The following is a 19565-nucleotide window of genomic DNA, read 5'->3' on the forward strand; positions in this document are numbered from 1 at the left end:
TATATATATATTAATTAGTTTAATTAGTTTTAGGATAACCAATAGGATAATGACACGTCGTTAATGTATTTAGGTTGTTAAAGATGAAGGCAAAAAGACTCAAATGTTGATGTCAAGGGCATTTAAGGCCCAAAAGGTAGAAAAGGGTGTTTTTTTTGCCAATTTGCATAATTAAAGGATATTTTAGACCATTTTTTATTATATAAAATATAAAATATTTAGATAAATAAATAATTTTTTAAATATTTCAAAAAATAGAATTTGGTTAAAAAAGTAGATTTCTTTTAATTTCAGGACTTTGGATTTTTTTTCTTAAGAATATTTGTTAAAAAATGACAAATTGTAAGGCTAAATACTTTCTGAATTTCCCCCTAAAGTTACTTCTACTTTTTATGGACAAGTAGGTATCTCAATAGACTTAATTCTTGAATCTCATCTTGATTAATTTTTTTTTCTTATATTATCTAAAGATTCTGATTTTGCTTGACTTTATTTTACACTATTATAAAATATAATTATAAAATATAATAAAATACAATTCTATTTTTGGTCGTCTTTCATGCTCAATTTATTATCATTGTAAAACAATCTACAAAAGTAAGTATTATATCATTTTCTAACTTGAACTTATAAATCTTGTATAAGATTTTTAATTTTCTTTTTATCAAAATCAATGAAATCCACATATTCAAAAGAAAAAACCAAAACAATAAAATATTTTTTAAGGAACTAATTTTTGTAAAATTCAATAATTAAAAAATAAATATAATATAAAATTTATAAAATAATCTTCCGAAACTATCATTGACACCCCTTGCAACCACACATCAACATTAGAAAAGGGGAAATTTTGTATATAGTTTAATAATGTTTGATAGCTATAATTTGCTAATTACTATACGTAGTTACATGTTAGAGGGAGGAGAGAGGTGAGCGAGATCAGAAGACAGAGGGGAGAGGCTAGCGAGAAAGGGCAAACAGCGGAGAGAGACAAATTGTATATGTATATCTGTCCAATTCTATACGTATATCTATCTAAATAATTGTATATATATAATTGATATACATATGTGTTTGTATATCTGACGAGGGAGATTGAAGAGGGAGGAGAGAGGCGAGTAATCTAGGGAGAGGGAGGATAGGAGCAAGTGAGACAGCGAAGAGAAGGGAGATAGGTGAACTATATATTATATGTATATATGTTAGATTAACTACATATTGCATATATGTAACTGGTATACATATATATTAGTATATTTGGTGAGCAAGATTGAGAGATAGAGAGAAGAGAGATTGGAAGAGGGAGAAGAGAGATGAGCGAGAGAGGGAAGAGAATGGAGAGAGGCTAACTGTATTTATATATACATATATAATTTGCATTTATATACAAAAGAGAAGAGAGGCGGCAAAAGTATAGCTAAAATTAAGTCGTGATCCATAATTAATTCAAAGTATATCTATGTTAGCTAATGAACTATGTGCATAATTTTCCCTAAAAGAAAACACATTGTATTTGTATGACTCCCAAGCCCAAACCAAACCCGTTCCAGTAGGAACTTTCCGGGTCGCCCCGAAATCACGTCAAAAACCCTAAACCCTAGAATCCATAATCCTTCGCATTTCTGTTCTTCGATTGTACCAAAATACCGTAAAACCAGAAATGCAATTCAGTAATCGGTTTGTACATTCACTCAGAAGCACTAACCGGAAATCCCATGAGTATGGGTTTTTCATGCAATTCAAAGCATCAATTTCAAGCCTGAAAGTGGCATGGCGGAAGGACCCAAAGCTAGACCAAGCCATTGAAAACGACAAGAAGTGGAAGCAGTGTGCAAGAGTTGTCAAAGAAGTGCTAAACGAGCCGGGTCAGGTAATCCCTCTTCACTATTTTGAGAAACGACGTGAAAGATTGGGGTTGCAAGTAAAAATCAAAACTTTTCTTGATTGGAACCCCGGTTTGTTTGATTTATATCTGGATCGGGTCAGACCCAAATCAGAACCGGTCTCATTTGTTCGACCCAGTGAAAGACTAAGACTATTCTTGGAAGAGGAGAGTAGGATTTTTGTTAAAAATGAATCTTTATTGGTTTCTAAATTATGTAAACTTTTGATGATGTCTAAAGATAAGGTTGTAACTGCTGATAAATTAGTACAGGTGAAGAGGGAATTCGGGTTCCCGAATGATCTTTTAGTAAATTTAGTGCCAAAATATCCGGAATATTTTAACTTAATTGGTGAACCTGGGGAGGGGAAATCATTCTTGCAGTTGGTTAAATGGAACCCAGAATTTGCGAAGTCGGTGATTGAGCTAAGAGCTGAGGAGGAATCGAGGTTAACAGGAATCAGAACTAGGCCAGCATTTAACTGGAAACTTCCACCGGGTTTTTTCATTAGGAAGGAAGTGAGAGAGTGGATTCGAGATTGGATGGAGCTACCTTATGTATCACCATATGATGATGTATCGCATTTGGAACAGTCTTCACGAGAGATGGAGAAGAGGAATGTGGGGGTTTTCCACGAGTTGCTATCGCTTTCTCTTTATAAGAGGATTCCCATTCCCATTTTAGGCAAGTTTAGTGATGAGTATATGTTCTCAAATGCATTCTCAAATGTATTTACTCGGCATTCGGGGATATTCTATACTTCGTTGAAGTGTGGGATTAAAACTGCAATGCTTAGGGAAGCATACAAGGATGGTGAGCTGATAGATCGAGACCCACTTCTTGAGATCAAAGACAAATTTCTTGAGTTACTTGCTGAGGGCCACAAACAGAAAGATGAGCTCTTGAGATTGCAGGGAGAGATGGTTCAGAAGGACATGGAAATGATGGCAGTCAGCAATAATGATCTAGACTACCACAAATGTGAAGAGGAAGATGCTGTGCTTTGATTGCTAACGTCATCTTGAAAGGCAGGCTGGGTGTATGTATAATTGCTAGTGATGTCAGAAAAGGAGGCCTAGTATGTAGTTTCGCAAGCCAAAGCCCGATATAATTTCCTGGGTTTCTGTGAGGGGATTTTGATTTTGAAGATGCTACAACTCAAAGAAGACTCTTTTTTATAAAAGAAGCCAAAAGATGCCTTGCATATGATTCAGTTGTTTATATCAAGTCATTCTTTTCTCCGCAAAATTATACTTGCCTCAGGATCTGGGTTTTACCATACTCTTGTGCAAACTCTTGTTATAATGGTGACTGCCGACTCACAAAGCAGAGAGTTCTGGGAAATGTGCCACTGCTCATTTTCAGTTATATTATCAGAATAAATATGATCTAGTAGATACTGTGTTGCTAAGCAACTGCATCTTTTCAGATTTTCGGGACAATTTGTCGAGAAGCACAGCTTCACAAATTTGTATCAACATTCTCAGTCTGAAAATTTATTGCTTCTTACGGTAATCTATGTTCGACCTGACAATCTCCTCTTTTTCTTCGAGCTGACAACTATTCACATGGTTTGACACCAACTGTTACTGCAGTCGTTACATTTTTATAACCTTCTTTGGCATGCATCTCTTTCTTTCTCTCCACTCCCATACCCTCACATCTCTCATTTTTAAGCTCGTTTGTTTCCCATCCATTATCTTTAGAGCTGCACGAGTTGCTATGGATATTATGTATGGGATGAAATGATGAGAACTTAACCATCTCTCTCCTTTTGCCCCATGACGGAGGATAATACTGACATATCTTCAACTTACTCTCTTTTTCCTTTTTCTTGTTGATCAGCTATCTTCCATTTACTACTAAGCCAATAATCATTTTTGGACTTTCTGATTTTATCAAGTTCCGTTCCTGCCTCCTGGTCTGCCCATATTCAAAAATTGAAAAATCTATCCAACCAAAATATAGCAGATGGAGCTGGATATTTGTCCTAAAAGCCTTTTAGCAATTGTTACTTTCATCTGGTTCATCGTGCATGGTTCAGTGAATAGTTGCAACTTGCAAACTGTTGAGAGCACCTATGAAACCTAACATAGCTTCTGAACTGAGATTCTATGTCTCCACATCGGAACAGAATGCTTCAATGCCGATTGGGGTCACCCACAGGACAAATTCCATCCAGTGTGTAGCCAGAGATTAGATTTGCTCTTTATGCAACAAGTTGGAAGTTCCAATATTATTCAGAAAAAAAAAACATTTTGAGTGCATTTTCCTCTTGCAGGCATCGTCAATTCAATGTGGATGGTTCCATTGGAAGGGAGAAGTGAGCATTGATGATGAAGAATTCACAGTAAATTAGAGTGTTGCCAAATGGAGTATGGTGTGCTGTTGCGAATTTACCAATATAACATGGTTTTGTGGACGAGGCAACCCTCGTATAGACCCAGTGCATAATGAGAGATGGTGATGCCAGGATCGTGGGACTAGAGATATCATATGAGGCAATGAAATCATTGATCATATACCAAATTAGCACAATTTTGACAATATGCACTATTTGGATCTCCTGGGATTGTCATAGCTGCCAGAAACTATCACATGTATTTGCTTCTAGTTTCTTGAAAGTCCAATATTTTACGATCTCAAAGTTTCCTGAAGAGTTCCAATTTGTAATTTGATTTCATAAATATATCGTTGAGGGCTGTACTTAGTGGACCTGCATTTATCTGTTGGCATTGGAAGTATATTATGTTTATAGCAAACTCCTTCATCCCGCTACATCATTTTTTTTCGACAACTATAGCCAAGCTTATGTATTAAGGGTGTCTCACATCTGTACCTCAATAATGCTGACCTATGTACTCATGTCACAATTTGTGTCTGTGCAGGAAACAGAGTCATTTTTGTTTATTCAACCCTTTCTTATCACCAAGGCTTACAGTCTACTAGTGATATTGGCGGGAGTCTTCCACACAATAAGTGTGAGTTTGATTCTTGCTATCGTCCTTCCCCTTTCATTGATTTCCCATAGTAATAGAAATTCTTATTGTATTTGAGCAGTTGTTAGAAATAAAACCCAGACCCTTCTCATTGTGAATGATATATCTTATAGTTTGCTTTGTCTTTATGTTTTTCAACAGGTAATAGTTTTGTCTAATTCTGTATTCTATATGCTTTTACTTGTTCGGAGAGATCTTTGATTTTGGAACAAGATCTGATCCTATGATCTAGCTATAACATTGCATACAGTTAAATAGTTTAGAATAATAAGCTGATCGGAAACATCGGATGTGGTGATTTCTCTCTTATGACATTACTCATTCTTCCCCTTCCTCAACAGGTCCTAGATAAGGAGTACTGGAAATATACAAGAAAAGGATGGATTTTTAATATTTCTGTTTATTTGTTTATGTTTTTACTAGTTAGGAAGGTTTCAGTTGAATCAATTTTTGTGTTTCTCAAGTAAACATTACCTGAGAAAAAATTATCCTTCACACAAAAAGAATGAGGCTTCCTCAACCATTGACCTAATACGCTCTACTGCAGGTATGTACCTATTCACTCATATCTGTTTTTCAATTTCTTTTGGCTGATGAAACCTGAAAATCAATACCTAACTTGATGACATGAAAAACTTGTGATGCTGGTTTAGTCTATATAAGTGAAACTGAAAGATAGATTGTTGGCAGGAGTAAGTACTTCACTTTCTAACTGTTAGTAAGTAACATAGCAAAGACCTTGAAAGCTGTTTTTTTCTTGTGTCAGTAGAAGAACGTTGTGTCAATCACGGAGATGGACATGCATAACATTTCGAAGATAGTATTGATTGTGGCATTATTCCTAGTGGTGCACCCAAGTGGATCAAGAAGCCAATGGGTGACTAACCAACCTAGTCCTCTCTGTCCTTCTCAATTTGCACTTGTGAATCATGCATGTTCATTGCTTCCATTAAATCCGGCGTCTCCACCATCTCCACCATCCCCTTTTCTGCTAGTTTCCCCACCACCTCCTCCCGGCTCTTCAGAAAGAAGACACAGACGCAGGCATGATCATCACCACGAGTACAAGGAAAGTTCTGCAGAAGAGAACTGCTGCAGGTGGATGAAACAAGTCGACAGCGAATGTGTCTGTGATCTGCTGGTTCGTTTGCCTCTGTTCCTGTCTAGGCCTGTCCACCAGTACACAGTCTTGGTTGATCCAGGTTGCAACATTACGTTCGAGTGCGGTTCGAGGGGGGCCGATAGTCATATGCTACCCCCTCACCCATGATGCACCATCTCAACATACCTTGACTTGTGGTGTTTTAAGTTTATTAACTACATTTCTTCAAATGAAAAAAAAGTATAAGAAAGTAGAGTAACCTAGTATTTTCATTTAATGCTTGATTAAAAAGAAATCTGTAATGTGTTAGTTGAAGTAAAAGAAATAAAACTTATGTGATCGTCTACATTGAATTTTGTGCTAATCTTTGTAACTTCCCACTCCCTCTGTCTCTTGTCTCAACTTAAGTGTTTTAGGTTTACTAGATACAACGTTTAAGAAATTAATGAAGATTTTCGAATTGTAATTTAAATATGTTTTTATGGTCCTTTAGATCTTGCAATTTTAATTTTAAACTTGTCAGATAAGATATTGAAAATGGAAAATTTACCAAATGTAACACACTCAGCTCAAATTGAGAAATCCCTTTTTTGCAAGAAGATAGATCTAGAATAGGTTTGTGAGTTTAACTTAATTTATTATTTTCAATTCGAATTATGCATATAGGATACAATTCTTCTCAATTTGTTCTAACCATGATAAAAAAATTACAAATAGACAATCCCAAAATTCTACTTACACTACATTAAATATAATTGTGGTTGATAATAATAAAAAAGGATTTATATACTTCTCTCTTTTTCGATTTTCTCCTGTTGGTAAATAATTATTAAAAAAATGATAGACAAGTACATTAATCTTTTTTCCTTTTATTGTTTATTAATTTTATTTTAATTAGTACAGCTAGAATTTTGAGATTGCCAAATCTTTTGGGAGCAAATATATGAAACTATTATAGTTCTACTTCTAATCATGGTTAGCTAATTAAACTTGACTCTTTAATTCTGAATTGAGACACGTATCTTTTATTGAGATAAGAACTTGAAAAATAAATACAAAATGAAAAATAAAAAAAAAATCTCGTTTATACGTATATATGCAACAAAAGAAATATATATACATAAATTATATTTAGTTTGAACTCACCATTTTCTGTAACGTATCCACGATAAATAGAATTTGAAAAGACACCACTATCTTTGGCCTTACATCTGGTGGGCAAATACTTAATGTTAAAAAAATAGCTTGTGCTAAGTCAATCAAATAAATATACTCTATTCTTTGTACCAATAATCAATATATACTATAGTTCATATAACCACTACTACTACTAGTACCAAAATAAATAAATAAATATAGCCACTACTAAATTTGATGGGACTTTTCCTCTTTCTAAAGAAATGTTTAAAAAATTAAGAACATGATTGTTAAAATCTCAAATTATATGGGGGGGGGGGTGTAACTTGTTAAATTCACTATCCACAAATAGCACACATGTGGAATAAAGTAGTGTTTGACTAATAAAGTATCATAGTATACCAAAATAATAATATGAAATTACATGCTGATTATGACTGATTTGATTGATTTATCTAAGTTTATTCCCACCTTACCAAAATTGCTTATACTATTCATAAGGAAGTATAACTACAATAGAAAACAAAAAGAAGAACCTCATGCTTTCCTACAATTTGTATTGTATAAAAAAATAGAGATACTATAATACTTTTTTACTTGATTTCAATTAAAAACTAAATGCTCCATATAAAAAAAAATATTTACATATTTATTTTGAGATTTTTTTTTATAAGAAATAGGCGTTTGAATAATCAATAAAATTGCTTTTAAATGGACGTAAAAATAATTTTTCTGTTATTGGAAAGAAACTAAAAATTTCTATTTCTTAAAAAAGGCAAAAGCAAAAACTTATCAAGACCAAAATATTCCTTCTATATTTACATAGTTATCAACATACTCATAAGTTTGGTTAAGTTTCATTTAAGAATCTTATTTTTATATAATAAATTTTCTATTTTCGTTGATGTTTATTATTATTATTATTATTATTATTATTATTATTATTATTATTATTATTTCAAATTGTATATAAATCACCATCTTAATATTAAGCCCATATTTAATTATTTTTATTTATCTATATAATATTGATTGAAAAATGAATATGTACATTTTAATTTAATAAAAATAAAACTTTAAGTAGAACTTTTTGAATATATATTCAAAACAATTTCTCTCTATAAAATAATTTTAATATTAAAAATACATTAATACTTGTCCTTTTGTATAATTTGACTCTTAAAAATACTTTTTTTTAAAAAAAAAAGATTAGTCAAATTCACTTTGCTTATCAAAAGCACTTTACAAATATATTAGCCAAACAAAAATTGTTTTATTTTTCTTTCCAAAAAGACTTTTCTAAAAAGCTTTTTTTTTAAAAAAAAAAAATGCTTCTAAAAAATAAGCAGTTTTAGCACCAATGCCAATCTAGCTCTAATTTTCGCAATGCACATTTTAACATCTCACTTTGTATTCATGTCTCACTTGTTTTCTCTAATTTACAAAATGATAATCTAAACACTTTTATAATTTATTATTTTAATTATAAAAAAATTATTCATACTATATATATATATATATATCATAAAGTTCATTTTAAAAAAACTTAAATTCATGAATCATCGACCTGAACCAATAAAAATTTAAGTAATCAATCAACTAAATTATAAAAAAAGTTCAATTAGTAACCATAGGCTTCATTTTCCCAATACTATTGCATAGTGATAATGGAACCTGCACTTCCATTGTGTAGCAAAATATCTGCAACTATTATTATGTTATATATGATGTCTAGTCACAAAAAATAAAAACAAAAATTGATTATTTTTTTTTTGTGTGATTTCTTGATACTAGCAATCCCATCCAACTAATAAAAATGCAACGGATCTTATCCTTCTGATATACACAAATTGTAAATGAAAGCTACTTCATATCTTATGTGGGGGCAGTGTGTACAAAATACTCTGTCGTTTTAATTTATGTCATATTATTTAGCTAAATATAACGTTTAAGAAAAGATCAAACATGAAACTTTAATTTTAAGCAGATTATAATATTTGTATGATTATAATTTTTTTATCAAGAGTAACCAATTAACCCCTCCATTTTTTGTGATATATATGTTATTATTATTATTAGAGAAAAGTATCTAAAATATTTTTAAATTTGATATAAATTATTAGTTTTGATCCCAAATTATTAATAACTTTAACAATATTCCTCTGTTTGATTAACTAAACTTAGATACAACCCTGATCTGTCTTATGACATAACAAATAATGTCAAACTATTGTAGGAGCATGAAATAACTCTTAGTAAAAAGATGAGATAAGTGTTTGAAAAGAGTGGGGGAGCCACCTTACAATTAGGGGGTTCATGCGAAACCCCTTCGACGGAAAATTATATTATTTACACATGGTTAAAATAACTTTTTAGGTATATAGTATATGCGGCTACTTCGTGTGTCTATTTTTTTTAGATTTTGAACTCTCTTATTGAAAATCTGACTCCGCCACTGGTTGAAAACGCTCCTAGACTTAGTGAAACTTTAAGATTGTATATCACTCATTGCAAGATCCAAAATATGTTTAAGTTCAGCTAGTCAAATAAAATAATGTTTTTTAAAACTGATAATAATTTAGAAATAACTCGTACAAAATTTAAGAGCGTTTTTCAAGACTTCTCTTATTAATTATTACTAATAAGTTAAGCTATATGATACTGACTTATAAGAATAATATAACTACAAGATTTAAAAGCATACTTTTAATATATTATAAACACCTTCATTTTAAGTTTATACTATTCTAAAAATTCTTTTGGACTCTCATCCAAACATTGCAATTAAACTAAGACATGTAATTAAAATAGGAGTAGTAATTAATTAGTTCTTAATCATAAAAGAAATACTACTTGCAAATAGGGCTGTGTATTGATCGGTTCAGTTTTGATGTTTATCGAGTTGGCTTATTGGTTATCGGTTTGTAGAGATGCTAAACCGTTATAGAACCATTAAGATATTGGCTTATCGGTTATTGGTTTATCGATTTTTGATCGTTATCGATTTGGTTATCGATTTAACCATTAAAATTTGACACAAAAGAAAAAACATTGAAAATCACTTAGAAACAAGGTGACAAACCAAATAAACCATGCACTTGAGTTCACAAGTTACATCTTGCTCAAAAGTAAATACTTTTACATTATAGAATAATCAAGTATTTGAGATAATCGAAAATAAAAGTAGGAAATTAAACTCCTAGTCGAGGACTTTATATACAAAATGGTATAAATATAATTATTTAATTTACTATTGGGTTATCAGTTAACCCATTAAGAAAAAACTTTAAACCGTTAAAAACCAATAACCTAATAACTAAAAAAATCAAACCCGTTATAAAATCACTAAACCAATAATCCAATACTATAAACCACTAACTTTATTATCGATTCGACTTATCGATTTCGATTCTGTTTTTAACCGCCCTACTTGCAAACATTCCACAACCATTCATAAAATATTTATTTTAATATCTGTGTCAATTATTATCAGAGCAAAAAGGTTACAGTCTTATGTAGTTACAATAGTGATCAGTGAAAAATACTATAAAACTATATGATTGCTAAATAGCTAGCTGGTAGTGGACATATATAAATGTTATCTCCCAAAACTGGTCATCATGCTCAACTATTGTACAAAAAAAGTCTTTAGATTAATGCAACAACACAACTTCTTTTTTTCTCTTTGAGCTAATCGTCAAAAATACATCAAAATTATTTTTTCCTTGCGAGTTTCGTACTTTAACTTTCTTTATTATTTCATGTACTTATCTAAATTATCATTATCACTGTACTAAAAATACACCTCAATACTGACCTGACACATGTATGCCAACTCAGCATCGAGGTGTGTTTTAATACAAATGAATGATCTTTTATATAGGTACATCGAACAATGAATAGTTAAAATATGAAACTCGTGAAAATGTGATTAGATGTGTTTTTGACGATTAAGTTCGCTTTTTAATAGTGAGATGCTGCTGCCATAATGGCTGTCCCATCACTTTTATAAACCATTGAATTCCTATAATTTTCGTATAAAAATTTATGCACTATCTTTCTGCTCTGTCCCATCACCATATTCTTCCATATTTCCTCTGCCTCTTTTTCCTCTGCTATTCTCTGTTTTTTGAATACTTCACTTGCATCTAATCGATGGATTTTCCATCCTTTAACGCTAATTAATCGCTTAATTTTTTCTAATTGTTTACTTGCCAGTATACAATTATTGATCTTTATTTCAGTAATCGCTTCCTCTAGCATCTTCTCAAGAGTTTGCCTGTCCACGGAATTTGACAGTTCAGCACGAAAGTAACTGTCAAATTCCGGGACACCAATGGCTTTACGAATACCTTTGGTGTAATCCATATTTTTTGGATTGAAAATTTGTCTTACCTCATCCACCATTCCTTGATCCACCATTTTATCTACTCGTTCGTATAAGAACGAATTTAGCACGTTCATCGATGCATCGACCCATAGGAAACAAAAATCGTACCTTGTACTAAAATTATATGAGTTATTGTTGTGGACAAATGCCTCGATGAATGAATTTGACCCTCCAACAATGATAGGAAGTTTACCGCGGTTGGTTATAGAGTTAACGGTAAATGAAGCCATGTTGCAAAAGTTTTTAGTGGTGAATTCTTTGTAAGGATCAATTACCCCTAGGCAATGATGTGGTACACCGCAACGTTCTTCTTCTGTTATTTTGTTTGTCGCGATATCAAGACCTTTGTACACTTGTATTTTATCCGAATTAATTATTTCTCCATCGAATTGAGTGGCTAAGTCGATAGAGAGTTTTGATTTTCCGGCGCCGGTGACCCCCATGACCACCACAACCTTGTCCTTTTGAAGAAAATTTTGCAAGTGTAGCAAATTTTGCCATCTTACTTGTTTGCACATTTGTGCAGAGTTCATCATGCCAATCATAATAAATAAAATACTAGGAGTAACTTTTTTCTCAGTCTCAAATAAATCGGGATCGACTATATGAGTTTGTATGGGTATGACAAAAATGGGGTACGGAGGGAAGTACCTTATATGAATTAGAATGCGGCAAATTGACAATGTGTTGAATTGAAGAAAGAAATGGTTCTTCTTTGAGTCTTTGGGTGGTAATGGTTTGTCAGCTTTATATAATGCTCCAAAAGCTAAAAGGAATATCATAAATGATATAGCAATCATTGATTCATGAAAAAGTGTCATATTGTAGGTCCCAATGGTTGAAAGTGGGTGTTAAAAAGTACTTTCTCTCTTTCAATTTACATGATATAATTTAACTTGATACATATTTTTTTTAAAAATAAAATATATTATTAAAATTTAAGAAGACTTACATATGTCTCACTTGTTTCGGAGTTAATTACTTCGATATATTTTAGTTTATAATATTATGAATCTTATCAGATTTTGATATGTACGAATACATATATCTTAGAGTTATGAGATCAAAATTAGATATAATTTATTGTAAATACACTGTATCCAAGTAGATTCAAATGTACCTAGAATACATAACAAATCTTGTTCGTCTTCCTTTCATCTCATTCGCCACCATGTGAATCACACATGTACTTACAGATACATGCATCTAGTGTGTATTCAGTTTGTGATTCTCTCTCACACACATGCACGCATGAACGAAATACATAACAAATCTCGCTTGCCTCTCTCTCTATTTAAGTGTATCGTATAGTAAAAATACATGTATCTTCCTCAATATATGCTGAAAACTCTTAATTAATAGTTTATCTATAGTATTTTGAAAGTATGGATAATAATAGTATATGATAGTAGTGTATGTCTAATTATATAATTTCTCTTAAAATTTCTGATCTAAAACAAGTAATAAATCATATATATTTGTGCCTTTAAATGTCATTTTATTAAAAATAAAAGATACATTTTAGAATTAAATTTATTACTTTAGAAATGAATTTTTAAAAAAATTTAAAAATCATATAAATAGCTGAAGTGTTTGATTAAAATAACAAGTCTTTTGGCTCGAAAGAAAGAATTATTTTTTGCAGTCAGATGAGCATATATTTTTCAAATAAATAAATGAATGAAAATACCTAATTTTTTTTTTGTCAAAAACTATTTTTTTTTTATAAAAGTTGAACCAAAACCAAATTCAAGTTCCACTCCCTAGTGTTTCTTTTTCTTTTTCTATATTATGGTTTTTTTTTCCTACTTTGAGTTTATTTTTTAAAAAATATTTTTTTTTGACACAATGGACGGTGATAAAGTAGGAACCTTTATTTTTATGCTAAACAAATAAGAATTTTGTAATCATATGTAAGCTAATGTAGCTATGAGTCTTGTGAAAGGTCATATAATATAGTATGATAATACATTAATTTGTCAACTTGGAATAAGCAATCGTGGAGTTAGTGAGAAGTATTGAAGATAAAAAGGATTTTTCATATATTTTAACAAGTGATCTTTTATACTATCCTCACAACTTGAAAGATTGACAAATTACTACAATGTCAAATAGATAGGTATGAAACAAGTGGAATTTTTCATAGTTTTTACTTTTTTGTTTTCTAACTTGGCGTTTAATATCTATTTGAAGGTTTAATTAATTCATTTTATTTTATTTTTTGTAAAAATGTCCTATTTCGGGGGCAATATAAACTCTATCTACTAAAGATGATTATCTTCTCAGATCTTAAACCCGTGACTCTACTTAAGAATGAAAAAATAAGTATCATTCCCTCACAATATTTAGTGATCTATTATTACTTACCAACTCACTAAAAAGTGATTATTGATGATAAGTATAGTTAACATATAAGTCACAATAGTGTGTATAGGGTTCGATAGAGTATTTTAACATATTTACATTATATTATTTTTCGATTACTTATATAACTAAAACTATTTTTCTTTTAAAACGTTTCAATCATCTTGTTGTTTTTTCAATATCGACATAGTTCAATTATTTTTTTGTTAATCGGACAATTTGAAGGTGTGTAAGATAATAAGAAGTTATAAAACACATATAAAGTATAAATTAAGAGTATATTATATATAGTCAAGTGAGATTTTTAATTTATTATATGGTGGAGGTTGCAACAACAAGTAGATTGTGCATTTCCAAAAACCATTATTGTTCTATTTTATAATGATTACTAAGTTGCTAATAATTTTTTTTCTAATTTTAAAAAACATAAAACCTGAAAAAATAATATGTAGCGTCATTAAAAATTGTAATGTATTTAAAATTATAAATTATAGTACTTTTTTATATTTACAAACTTGAAATTACAATTTCTTATATTTTTATATAATTTTTGAATGTATAAATTTACTTTTAAAATCTTATACTGATTTAATTTAATTTAATTAAAAAAAATAGATAAATTAACTTTTGAGAAATAAAATATGATAATTAATTTAGAAGGGAGGGAGTAATATAATACTTTTTCCACGTCCACTCTTTCAAGATTCTTTCTTAAAGTATAAATTCTTGCACGACCTGAATTTTACTTTTGACTGTTTTATTTTATATATCAAACTTAAAAAATAGAACCTACTTAATTCAACAACAAAGTCTATGTTATACCCAATAAAAAATATGGAGAAAATAAGGAATATTACTGTTTTATATTGATACTTGTATTAAAATTTAATTAATAATTTGAATTCACCTATTATGACATTCGTTTTTAAACGTGTGCTTTTTCAATATAATTTTCTTTTGTCATTTTCAAAGGGTCAAATTCGATATCTTTAATCAAATTCGAATGAATCAGAATCTGAATTAATCATCCTATAACAATTCATATCGATAGAATATTATTTGTTCGAGGTTTGTTGTATGGTTTTATATGGTGAGAAACTGACAATACAATCAAATGGAAATGGGAATATGATTTATTTTATTTTTTATATTTATTTTTATTGTTTTTGTCCTTGATTGCTCTAATTTTATTGGGACAGTTCACAACTCAACTTTTGGGGCAAAAAAATTATTTAACTCAAAGATAACATAAAAAAAACTTGTGGAATATTATTTTTTAATGATAAGACCAAACAGTACGCATGGTTTTGATATGCATGTGCTATCTATTTTAAATCATCAAATGGGAGAAAAATATTTTATCTTATAACTACTACTAGTAGTAAACTAGTAGTTTTATTATGTTTTTATTGATTAATATGAGAAAACTTCCACTTAGCTTTTGGTTTAATGAGAAGTCAAATTACTAATTTAGGTACTGTCCTTTTTTAGAATAAAAAATAAACATAGATAATTAGTGCTAATGGAAGTCGAATCATACATGTTGCTATCCTTTTTTTTTGTTGTTGTGTGTGTTACTATTATTTTTTCAACCTTAAAAGTTGACCATATATATAGGTTTATCCATGAGATAGAATTTTTGTAAAAGACGGATTTGTCCAAGTGACATTAGTTTTTTTGTTAAATAAAGTAAATAGGGGTGAGGGACGAGGGATAAGATTACAAGATGGAGAATTGAATATTGAAATCATGTATCGAATCAAAATAGAGATAAAATACCTATTTGAGGTCAATGTTGAGATTCTAAGGATGATAGTGATCCTTGATCAAATGGGGCATTGATTGAGACGGGAAGCTCGGACCTTCGAGAATCTGTGTATAGTCACGAGAGAGTATTTTTTGGCTTAACTTCATACCCTTTTTTTCGGATCTCAAGTCGAGGTGAGTCAATTTGAGTCCTTTTCTTAATTAAAAGGAAAGGTACCCTGCGAAGGGATTGAGACGAACACTCTGTTACATAGTGGAGTGGATAACTAGGACAACTAAAATTAAGATCGTGATTAAGAGTGACATTCAAAGCCTTCAAAACCACTTAATTAAGAAACCATTTGTCCATAATCATTATTAGTGTTCGTTGATGTGTTTGATCATGAAAATTCTAATCTAACTTGAAGTTAGATTCTGATTTTAAAAAATAACTTATAATTTGATTTTCGACTTCATCTTCATAATTTTGAATCTAATGCTCTCTTCTGATCAAACACATCTTCATTTGAAAAAATTTCAAATAAAGTGAAAAATATTTAATCGAAGTATTATGATATGTGATTCCTCATGCAAGTTGGAAGGTTAATTTAGTCTTTTTGAAGCCTAAAGTAGTCAACTAGCTAGTGGGAACCTTTATAAATAATTACATGATAAGTGAATCTACTTTAGTTCTTTTTTTTTTTACAGCAATTTAACTTGTGGAGACTTTACATTGCATGATATATAATGAATATAATCTACTTATCCCTTCATAAAAGAAACAAATTTAAAAAAGATTCTATGCCTATTTTTTTTGGGTGATATATGGATCTAACTGTTATCTCTTGACAACGTTATATTATCATAATATTAGCTTAGGAGCACTAAAAAACAGGGAAGAGGCCCGATTAGAAATAATTAAAAAGATTCAAAAAAGGTTCATTTGTGCTTCTGTCTTTATTTTGTGTCGGTCTTTAATTTTTGTTTGTATCTTTTGACGGAGCATAAACTTATATTTTCATATTATAATATCTCATAACTTATGTCCCGCCATTTAAAAACCTATGTCCCACTAAGCATTTAAGTTCAATTTTAAAGAACAAAATTATAGAGCAATACATTTGTAGGACAATAGATAGTTTCAGGAGAGGAGAGGAGAGCTAGATTGAAGTATTGCGAAGATGTGATTAAACAAGATATGGTGTACCTTCATTTTACCGAGGATATGTCCTTAGATATGGGGTTATGTGTTGGATTTTAAAAGGTGTGAATGAAAAATGAAGAGTTGCGACTTTTATGAAGAGTTGCGACTTTTATGAAAAGTTATGACTTTTATAAAAGATTGAAACCTTTTCGAAAGATTGTGAGTTGTCTAAAGGTTTGTGACCTATCCTGTAAAGCACAATGAGAACTTTTTCACACTACCCTTTGTTTTCTATAAATTGAGGGGTTTTCTCTCATTTTAGTTGAACGAATTTTTCTAGATTTTTTTTTCTACTACTATATCTAGTATTCTAACATTTTGTTTGGATCAGTGTTACCCATTGTTTCATAATGTACTGTATTGTATTGTACTGTATTGTATGGTAGATACAATGTTTGGCTAGTTTGTATTGTTTATTGTTGTTTAGTAAGATTTTAATTGTTTGGTTTGATTGTATCGTACTGTATTGTAATTTATAAATTTACTAAATTATCCTTAATTATTCTAGGGTAAGAGGTTTGACTAGGTTCAATAATTAAGGTAACAGGTAAAATATTATTTTGAATATTAGGTAAGGATATAATTAGAAAAAGAAATTAAGTAGCAATGTGAACACACCAAATTGGTTGTTCCATAAAATAGGGATTTCCATTGTTACGTAACAACGAAATTTAACAATACAGTACAATACATTTAAGTAACAATCAAAACAAACATTGTAGGTATAATAACGATACAATACAATGGATAACAATGATCTAAACATAGTGTAAGTGTACTAAACTGTCGTTGAGTGGTTCGTTGACACCATAGTGTTACACCGTTAAGTAAAATCGTTCTATCCTGAAAATATATATTCCATTAACCTCGGGTACTTGAGGGAAATAATTTCCTTAATGGGACACTGTGCATTCAATGAGCTCGATTTTCTTTCATTGAGAAAAATATTTTTATATTGTTTCTAATCTGTTTCTGATTCTATTTTCTGTACTAGTTTTAATTTTCTAGTTTGAGAATACTCTTTAAACTTTGTTGTTTCTTACCAGGTTCTTCAAAGTTTTATTCTAAGTATTAGGAATACAAGATGAACAACATTATGGAGGATACTTATTAGTATTAAAGTTCTTACCAACATTAGTTAATAGTCATTCGATCCAATATCAACTTCAGAGACATTTACAAAGAGCACTAGTTGCCATTAAAAAAATATATTTAGCGACAATTAAGCTATTATTATTATTAATTAATTGCTACTAAAAATTATTTTTGATATAGTATAGTTAGATAGTTAACCATTGTCTCACATATTTTAGTCCTTTGAGTTCGGTTATCCTTAGTGGCTTCTTTATACTTTTGATTATCGTTTTATTTGCAATAACTATTATTTAGGATGATTTGTCAAGTTATCTATCATATTTTGTCACAACTTTCTTTATTTTAGTTATTTTTTTCTCTATATTTCTTTACTCTTATTTTTTCTTGAGTTGAGACTCAATTGGAAACTACCTCTTTACTTGTAAAATAGTGATGTGTGTATATTCTATCCCTCTAGACCCCACTTATGAGATCACATTGAGTAAGTTGTTATTGTTGCACATTTGAATGATAAATCGTTGTATTAAATGTTCAAAAAATGTTAAAATATCATAGTTACGGGTCGCAACCTAGTTTGAAACAAATTTTGTCTTCTAGCTACGCTTTATACTTTGTAGAGTTTGAACTGTGTACGTATCATGTGAATTTGAGATATGTCTTATAAAACTATTCTGCAGTTTCCGTTCCTCTTCTAATGAGTGATTCATCTAAGATGTCATGTGCATCTCATCTTTAGTAAAATTGTCAACCTACAAATCCATCACTCCTGCTTAACTCGCCCTTATCCAATATTAAGAGTCCTAAATTATTATGTTACGTGTGTATAGTTTAAATCTTGATTAGATTACATATTAGACTTATGATTAGTGTCCATCTCCCATCATCTAATTAGTTTGGCCCAACTAAAATATGGGGCATGGTTCACAACCCAAAAGAAGAATCCATTGCTCTTGCAAAGGGAAGATAGATTATGGAAGTATCTAATATGCACATTTTTTTAACTTTACTTATTTATTCATTTTACTTTTTCAATTTAGTTCTTTAGTGTATTTATACTACTTGCTCGTACGAACTAATCTTACATTTTTAGATGAGATTTTAATTCATAATCTTAAATATTATCTCAAAATACGCACACACAATATTAATTAACACCTTTCATACGAGTACACAATATTAGAACCTTTTAAATAATATAAGGAGATATTAGGTTCAAGTCTTATCGAAATATAGAAAACCCATTTTTCGCATAATCAACATAGTTTTGTGGATTGTACTATTGCTATATCATACCCAAAAAATACCATTTTTTAATTAATTCATTTTTTTATGTCGGTGTTTTCCTTATTGTCTTTTTTTGAAGACTACAATGATTAAATCAAGTTGTATAAATTGAAGGTCGTATCAAATAAAAAAGTATAGATAGAAATTTAGAATAAAACAATAAATGATGAAATAATTGTGGATATGAATCCAAGAAGGAGAGGCTATAAATTAGGGTTGGTACTATTAAACGATAAAAAAGGCTTTTTCTTTTTCACTTTATCTTAGGCTGTGTTTGGTCCACAAGCCCATTAGTGGAAATATATTACATCATCCTTCATGATGAGCAAGAATAATTTGAAATTCTTTGTTTTTTAGTGAT

The 19565-nt window shown here is 30.2% G+C and overlaps 3 protein-coding genes across 5 annotated transcripts; 2 read left to right on the plus strand and 1 right to left on the minus strand.

The window, feature by feature from the left end:
* The first annotated feature begins 1492 nt into the window (after positions 1 to 1492).
* Positions 1493 to 5008, plus strand: LOC107029222 (protein WHAT'S THIS FACTOR 1 homolog, chloroplastic). 3 transcript variants are annotated; one of them, XM_015230589.2, is made up of 2 exons: positions 1493 to 4483; positions 4772 to 5008. In XM_015230589.2, exon 1 carries the CDS (start codon positions 1661 to 1663, stop codon positions 2888 to 2890), a length of 1230 nt encoding a protein of 409 aa, XP_015086075.1. In that variant the 5' UTR covers positions 1493 to 1660; the 3' UTR covers positions 2891 to 4483; positions 4772 to 5008. The 3 variants fall into 3 exon arrangements, with proteins under 3 accessions (XP_015086075.1, XP_027767618.1, XP_027767619.1); XM_027911817.1 differs by lacking the exon at positions 4772 to 5008 and having other exon boundaries at positions 1493 to 4064; positions 4165 to 4645; XM_027911818.1 differs by lacking the exon at positions 4772 to 5008 and having other exon boundaries at positions 1493 to 3394; positions 4165 to 4645.
* On the plus strand, positions 4773 to 6337 carry LOC107029223. The gene is made up of 2 exons (XM_015230590.2): positions 4773 to 4864; positions 5649 to 6337. The coding sequence occupies exon 2, from the start codon at positions 5676 to 5678 to the stop codon at positions 6150 to 6152; it is 477 nt and encodes a 158-aa protein (XP_015086076.1). The 5' UTR covers positions 4773 to 4864; positions 5649 to 5675; the 3' UTR covers positions 6153 to 6337.
* Positions 6338 to 10703: 4366 nt separating this feature from the next.
* On the minus strand, positions 10704 to 12233 carry LOC107029782 (adenylate isopentenyltransferase 3, chloroplastic). The gene has a single exon (XM_015231228.1). It carries the CDS (start codon positions 12054 to 12056, stop codon positions 11085 to 11087), a length of 972 nt encoding a protein of 323 aa, XP_015086714.1. The 5' UTR covers positions 12057 to 12233; the 3' UTR covers positions 10704 to 11084.
* Positions 12234 to 19565: the final 7332 nt, after the last annotated feature.

Source organism: Solanum pennellii, chromosome 9 (genome assembly GCF_001406875.1).
Source record: "Solanum pennellii chromosome 9, SPENNV200".
Taxonomy (NCBI): Eukaryota; Viridiplantae; Streptophyta; class Magnoliopsida; order Solanales; family Solanaceae; genus Solanum; species Solanum pennellii.